Here is an 8,191-nt window from a genome sequence, read left to right on the forward strand (position 1 = left end):
AAGCATCTTACAAGGAATCGATGTCAAGCTGATAGGCCTATAGTTAAGTGCCAAATGTCGGTCACCTTTTTTGAACACTGGAGTTACATTGGCAAGTTTCCAGACTTGAGGAAGTTGTCCTGTATCAAGAGAAAGCTGAAACATTTTCTGAAATGGGGACAGTAGTTGACTAGTGGCTTCTTTCAGGAGCCGAGGATGGATTTCATCAGGTCCACTTGACTTTGACACATTCAGATTCTTAAAGCAGTCTTCGACTTCTTTCATTGAAACTTGGGGTTGACTCATGGCATAAGGGACTTTCAGTACATTGTATTCTGGCAGCGGGCCATCATCTTCGACGGTGAAAACGGATGAGAAAGCTTTGCACAATGCATTTGCTTTCCCTTGATCATGAGTTTCCAGTCCATGTTCAGTTGATATGTCATGTAATTGCATCATGCCTTGTTCTGCATCGTTCTCAGAGACAGGTTAGGTTATCAGTTGCTCTGTATCAAAACAAAGGTGAAATTTTCATCAGTATTGTGTGATGTATCAAAGATTCAAAGTGTATAAAGAATTTCAAGCTGGTGATAAGTCATTACACTTAGTTGGACCTTTTTATGTTTAATCAAGGTTTTGCTGTTGTTACAGTTAAAACAACTACGGTAATATTTTTGTGAACTTTTTAGTTTGTTTAAGTGGTTTATGACTATCACACTTCCTCATGTGTACATCACTGTATGTTGGCTATGCTTGTATCTAATCTAGGGTCCCGCAGCCTGCTGGTATTCCAGTGGTATGGGCTGCATGGTAGAGTGATGATATAATAATAATAATGGTGTTGCAAGCAAAGTAGTGCTTTTTCACCTTCAAACTTACGAAGCAATATAATGACCTCTGTTCGATGCTCAAAAGGTTGTTGCTTTGACACCCATTAAAAGTACTTATGCAGCTGCACCTTGACAATATATCGTAGACTTGTCGAAATATTAGCAGGTGGCTTAAAATTATCTACTTCTCCACTTCTATCTGCTCTTTGTTAATGCGCTATTGCACATCTAGGCCTGTATTATTAGCTATTATTTTGGCTGTGGCTATTGTTAGGCTATACTAAGAAATATGCACTCATGTACTTGGCTTTGCGATGGCATTTGTGCACTGCATACTACACTATAGTTGTGCCTTTGGAAATACGGTACGGTAACTTGCTTTTCTTGGTAACCAGAGCCATAATCGGAGCTGGTATACTAGTCCCCCCCCCCTTGGCAACTCATGACAAAGAAGAATTGACCAAAACATGTGGATTGAAGTGTGTGATCAGTAAAGCAAAGGTAAAGTAGTTTCACCCTATATGTTTGGTCAAGTCCTGTCTTTGTCATGAGTTACCAAGGGGGGAGAGGGGACTTGTATACCAGCTCCCCATAGTCTAATGTTTAGAAGAAACTTAAGACTTTTGTTTGAAGTTTGTTGCATGTTTTAACCAATAAACTATAACAATTTACTAAATTTGTATCCTTGTGATATTGCTGTACTTGTAATCGATTACTTTTGTTTGTTAGACTTACAGATGTAACTGTACTTGAGTTTTGTGCAGTTACAAAAATGAATTCTGCAAATGGTAAATCACGAAAAAGGCTTGTAGATATAGAAAGTGTGAATGAATCTACTTCTAATTTTGAAGAGGGTCCATCTGGTTTTCTAAGTCAAGTATCTGGTGAAAACATGGTGGTGACTACTGATAGGGATGAGAAACATGGTCATCACTTTAATATGGACTGGTGGAGAGAAGATAGATCAAGTGTCTTTCTACTTTTCTTTCTTTACGTATTACAAGGAATTCCTTTGGGTCTTGCTGGAAGCATACCCATGCTCTTAGCTGTAAGAATTTTTTTTTTTATTTATAGCTACTAGAACGGATAAAAAGTATGTTAAATTTCAAAAAGTTTTAATTAGATCATTCCTTTCAAAAATTTGATGTGTGCTGGTTGTCTATATGTCTATTTCTAAACACATTTGTAGGTTAAAATGAATGATTGGTTGTTTGCATTGAAATGGTGTGATTTTTGTTTTTATAGTGGAAGGATGAAAATGTAAGCTTTACAAATTAACATTTTTATATTATTATTGTTTTATATATTTGTATTTATGTTTACTGGTGTACAATCCTGATAAAACAATATGACACACTCTTCTGGTGTAAAAAAGCTAAACTATCACAAAGTGTTTCAGTTGATAATTCGCATTTATTCCAACGTTTCATCAATAAGACACAGCTGACTTTTTCAGGGACCTAGATCAGGTGATGACTCCTGGTTTAGCATGGCAGAGCACACTTAAACACTTTATGATGGTTCAGCTTATTTGACACTAAAACAGCGTATCATGTTATTAAAGTGAATGCCTTAGTCTTTTACAATCCTTGTACGTTTTGATGTGCATCAGCAGATCAAGAAACTTGTCTTAGATTTAGTCATAGAAACTCAATTAGTTAATGGTTATGTTGGAGTTCTTCATTTCATTGTTATTTCAAATTTAAAATATTATAAAGAACAAATATCAAAACAATCAATTTTTATCCTCACTATTACTGGTAGTAAATACTCCGTCTACAATAGACCAAATTCTACATGCTTTTTATTCTCTTTCAAAAATTGGTAAATTGGTACCTAATATCAAAAATGGTTATTTTTTTTAGTCAAACTCAAAAAATTTTTTTTGGTTGCTCAGTTTGTTGTATGTAGTAAAATTAGAATGGTACCGGTACCGCTAATACTTTTAAATGCATTTCAGAGTAGAAGCGTTGACTACAAGGAGCAAGCTTTGTTCAGTTTTGTGTTTTGGCCATTTAGCATCAAGCTTTTGTGGGCACCTATAGTAGATGGAGCATATGTTGCATGGTTTGGTAGAAGAAAAAGTTGGCTTGTTCCTACGCAGTACTGCATCGCCATTATCATGTTCATATTATCTTACAGGTATTCAACTATACTGTATTTTGTATTTGGATACAGTCATATATAGCAGGGATAGCCAATTGGCCAGATCTGGTTCATGCTAAAGCTGCACATCCTTAAATCTAATTTTAAAGAGCTGCAACAGAAACAATAGGTAGATATGACATCTAGCTTTATTTCCATTACCAGTGAAGGCAAACTCTTCCTCCCATTCTGCTTTGACAGTTCTATTTTCATTTTATTCCATAATTTGCAAATACAGTATTCGATACCGTATATAACGATACTTTTCTATACAAAACTTTAACCCACTTGAACTCTGGCACTGGCAGTCTAGCAATGATTGCAATGATACTGTTAATAATCGACAATACTGTTTTGTTACATTCATTACAAAGAATGAAAGTTTAGGAGCAAAATGGTTGGAACGCCTGGTTAATCTAATCAAAAAATAAAGAGCCCAAAATGTAGATACCAAACTCATGTTCAGCAAACAAACGTTTCGAAAACTATACTGTCTTCATCTTCAGTGTTATAAAAAAAAAAATTTATAACATTTTATAACACTGAAGATGAAGACAGTATAGTTTTCGAAACGTTTGTTTGCTGAACATGAGTTTGGTATCTACATTTTGGGCTCTTTATTTTTTGATAAGAATGAAAGTGTTTGCCAGATTAAAACATTTGCAGAAAAAAAACATTATTTTTATTAACTTAGAGTTTCATTCAAAAGTTTGAAGAGGTATTCAAAGGTAAAAGCAGCTCAAGAATTCTACTCATAGTTTGATGATATGTTTTTCCTAACTCAATCAAGCATGTGCCTTCTCATTATGCTTACAGAAAAGCCTTAATTGTGCTATTTTACACATCTATTGGTTTTTATTTCACTTGCACAGATTGAGCTCAATACTTGATGTACCTTCTCCTAATGTTTGGCATCTTACTATATGCTTCTTTATCCTCAACTTTTGTGCTGCAACACAAGATATAGCTGTTGATGGTTGGGCACTCACTATGCTCTCTAAAAAGAATGTTGGATTAGCCTCAACGTGTAATTCCGTTGGACAGGTAAAGCGCTGATTTATTACAACAAAAATAGTGTTTTAAAAATGCCTTGTTTACATATGTCTTTTTGTTAAAAATATTAAGGGTTTTTCTCACGGTGTAAAAAATGTTGATTATTTGCAGACAGCCGGGTATTTCCTTGGTTATGCAATATTTCTTGCACTCGAATCCCCTGAATTTTGCAACAAATACTTGCGATCAACTCCCCAGGATGAAGGCGTAGTGACACTTTCAGGTTTGTAAATGTCTATTGATGATGATTGTGAAAAGCTTATAAAACTAAAATATGTTTGCTGTGTTTAGCAATTGCTTTTTTGATCAAGCTGTTTTAACGCAATTTTTAGGTTTTATGTTTTTTTGGGCACTCGTGTTCTTTTTTACAACAACACTGGTGATGATTTTTAAACATGAGGATGAGAAGAAAGAAGACGACCATGAACAATCGAAAGGAGTGCTGTCTACTTACAAACTCTTGTGGAAAATAATGTTACTTCCTTGTGTTTTACAATATGTCGCCATTTTACTAACATGCAAGGTAAGGTTTTTGTTGCAATACGATGGATGACACCACTGTCCGCCATGTTTTCATTTTGTTTTATAAAACACATAATGCAGTGGTCATGAGCGATATCTGCACTTAGTTACTTATTTTGCAGGCGCTATAAGTAAAACCATTGAACATTTCAAAAATGCTGTTATCTCAAGTGAAGGCTTACTAAATAATATGAGGCGTTCTACTGGGGAAAATTAAGCTAAACTATCACAAGATTGACGTTTCGTCAATCAGACACGACTAACTTCTTCAGGGGTCTAGACCAGATACATCTTTCAGCTTAATTTGCACCAGTAGAACGCCTCATATTATTTAATTAAATGCCTGGTGAACGGCCTCATTCAATTTTGAAGGCATACTGTTACGGTGTTTTGCATGTACACTTCTCTTTTTCTTACCAGTACAATATGAGCTCTAAAGTGGTGTGATAACTGCGTTGCCGTACTCTATCTTGAGAGTACAGTGCGGCCAATGCAGTGTCCATGCACATTTGATATTTTTACTTGCTCGTGTTCTAGATTGGATTTGCATCTGAGTCCATTGTTGGTTTGAAGTTAATAGAAAGCGGGGTCCATAAAGAAAGTCTTGCTTTGATGGCAATCCCACTTACTCCTCTTCAAATAGTTCTACCTCTCATCATAGCAAAATATACAACAGGTCCAAGGCCGATGGATTTGTTCTTGAAGGCCATGAAATACAGGTATGGAAATGGTCAAATTGAATAATTTTTCTGGTTTACCAGGTCGTACAAGCACTTTCAACTGTTATTTTTGTTCAGACTAATCTTCACTTTAATATTCGCGCTCGTGGTTCATTGGACACCTTCGTTCAAGCAAGAGGATGGCACATATCCCTTGCACTATTTCGTAATCATTTTGGTAGTTTATTGCTTTCATCAAGTGAGTATTTATTTTCAATTTTTTATTTCAAGTTATGTATGAATTTTTTACTTGTACGACCAAAAAAGACAAAAAAACGACCTGTTTTGCAAAAGAATTTGGCATGAACTGTACTTTCATCAATTATAACAACTTTATTCGTCCTAAGATTGATTATTGTAAAATGTACCTATTTTGAATAGAATTTGTAGTAGTAGTACTACTGTAGTAGTTTCACTCGATCAAACTTAGTGATGCTGTCACAACGTACCAAGCATTCTTGTGGAAAACTACCTCTAAATAGTATCATTATCTCACTGTTTGCAGGTTACATTGTATACCATGTTCTGCGCAACAATGGCTTTCAGTGCGAAAGTGAGCGATCCCCGCATCGGAGGAACTTATATGACGTTACTCAACACCGTAGCTAATTTAGGGGGTAAGTTTGCCTAGGTTTAACATGCGTTGTTTGCCTTTTCCTAAATACAACTGTGCGATGTGATACACAATTTCCTTTTACAAAAATACGAGGAATAAAACGACGTTGCACCTAAATCTATACGGATGCACCTGACGCAAAGCAACATGAAGCTGCAACTGTCGTTTTTATGTCTACTCCGGTCAACTACGCAAAAAAATAATTTTTGGTTAAGACAGGTTTGTCGTTGTTCTATCAGTTTTATTCTGGGGCAGTGGTCAAGTTGCTTGATTGTTTTTATCAGAAATTTAATATTGTAAGCTTGCTACTTGCATTTTCTGCGAAAAACTGGATTTTCTGTCTCTATAAACGTGGTACTTCTTGGTATTGGTACATTTTATACTCAAACGATCGATTTCTAAGACTGTTACAGTATCAAACATTTACGGATAATGGTCTATTACTATATCACATTGTATCCCTTTCTGTAAACGTAAAACTGTTCGATGAAGAATGGTAGTTGATTGTAATAGAAAAGTGGTCATTTGCGCTAACCATTATCTCAGGAAACTGGCCGAGCACGTTAGCTCTGTGGTACGTAGACGCGTTGACGAGAAACAATTGCGTCGGAGGTTCAATCAAAGAGCCATTTTGCTCCAAGGAAACCAGAGAGGTTCGTTTTTATAATTTGAAGTATGAGCTATGTTTTGATAACTGAGATTGATGGGTATTGGGTTTATGAATGCGGGTGGTCGTTACATAAGGGTCTGTTTAGTTGTGGGTTACCCTGAATTATAGTTTTTATTATTTTATAGATATATTTTTTTAACTCTTTTATTTAAATTGTCATATTATTTTTTAATTGACATGTTACACAAGTTTTCAGCTGAAGCTCTATAATATCACAAAAAAAGTTAAATGATTAAGCAACACTTGGGCCTCATTTATGTGACGTTTTAAAGGGAGTTATTGAAACCTTAAAATTCACCTTGCATTTCGATTTAGGCTTGCATAGCCAGTGGCGGCGTATGCGAAATGTCTGTGGACGGATACTATGTTGAATCAGTTTTGTGTTTCTTTCTGGGAGTTATTTGGCTTTTGTTGCGTTCTGGTGCGACAAGAAGGCTGCAAGACTATGCTGCAGGCAAATGGAAATGTCCCATTTGAATTAACAAATAGGAAATATATTTGATATGTACTTTATAAAGTGAAAACTGGTATCGAAATGGTCGATGTGGTAGCAGTTTTGGGATTGTTTTTGTACTATCTTTTTTCCACTTTATGTGTTTTAAAATATATACATAGGCAATATTTAAGACCTTTTTGTTAGGTAGCCGATGGTTATTTTAATAGTGGTGTTTAATTTTGCTGTGGAAATTGTAAAATGGCGTTCATAAGCAGTTGAACACATGCTATTTGTCCATTGAATAATCTCTCATGGTGAAGTTTCTCAATAACAAGTTTTTCATGACTGAGAATAAATGGCAAGAGCTGGCAGTTTTGATATTTCTTATTCAGTTTTTTTCTTTTTGCCAATTTTGGACGTTATTTGCAGTACCTCAATCTAAACACATAATGTTTTTAGCGTAGTTTAAAATGATATGAAATAGGGTGTGGTGCATTGCTGCTATCGATGTAGCCTATATCTTGACGAAAGTGCATCAAGCTGTTGATTCAAAAGTACCGGTAAGCAACAATTTTAGAGTTAAAAGTTCAGCATTGTTGCGGTAACCGCGTCATCATTTAGTTATTGTGGCTATTTACCTTTCGTTACTAACTCGCCAAGGAAGTTATTATTAAGACGTCCAAATATCAGAGTTTGGCGGATTGTGAATACTATCATAAGCCTATTGTAAGTTAACACTGTCCTTTGCTTCAATTTTTTTTTGCTGTTAGATTTATGATAGTTGAAGTGCACTCTGTCTTCACTGGAATACATATGCTCATGTATTTGTATGTGTAAGTTTTGGATAGAACTTTTTCGTTGTGCAATTTTTGTTCCGGTGAAAATGCGACACAATACATCAGTTTACAGCTGCACGCCTGTCCGTTGTTGAAATGACACAAAGTTGTTTTTCGTATTGTACCTCGTCCTCAAATATAGACTATTTCAAAGTGACTACTGGAAAAAAAAATTAATACAGTATCAATACCTTAAATAAATAATAATTTGCTAGTGATTCTTCAATAGTCGGCAACCGGAGCAACCACTCCTTCTATTCGGCCTCCAAGTTTTGAAGCTTGATCCTAAGCGTAAAAATTCTGGTTTCAAATATTCTTGTTTTAGCTTCTTAAGTTTAGCTGAAGGTTTATGGCATGCAGCGACTAGGAAGCTGTAGAGACGCGT

At 35.4% G+C, this 8,191-nt stretch overlaps 1 protein-coding gene across 2 annotated transcripts; it reads left to right on the forward strand.

Annotated features, from left to right (window-relative positions):
• The first annotated feature begins 1,553 nt into the window (after positions 1–1,553).
• Positions 1,554–7,882, forward strand: LOC145778091 (acetyl-coenzyme A transporter 1-like). Of its 2 annotated transcripts, none has more exons than XR_014290415.1 (10): positions 1,554–1,857; positions 2,770–2,951; positions 3,827–3,998; positions 4,119–4,230; positions 4,340–4,530; positions 5,067–5,248; positions 5,327–5,447; positions 5,754–5,879; positions 6,424–6,517; positions 6,850–6,871. XR_014290415.1 is itself a non-coding variant. In XM_082589501.1 (10 exons), exons 1-10 carry the CDS (start codon positions 1,582–1,584, stop codon positions 7,009–7,011), a joined length of 1,617 nt encoding a protein of 538 aa, XP_082445627.1. In that variant the 5' UTR covers positions 1,554–1,581; the 3' UTR covers positions 7,012–7,882. The 2 variants fall into 2 exon arrangements, 1 of the variants encoding a protein (XP_082445627.1); XM_082589501.1 differs by having other exon boundaries at positions 5,754–5,865; positions 6,411–6,517; positions 6,850–7,882.
• The last annotated feature ends 309 nt before the right edge of the window (positions 7,883–8,191 follow it).

This window comes from Aplidium turbinatum, chromosome 10 (genome assembly GCF_918807975.1).
Source record: "Aplidium turbinatum chromosome 10, kaAplTurb1.1, whole genome shotgun sequence".
Taxonomy (NCBI): domain Eukaryota; kingdom Metazoa; phylum Chordata; class Ascidiacea; order Aplousobranchia; family Polyclinidae; genus Aplidium; species Aplidium turbinatum.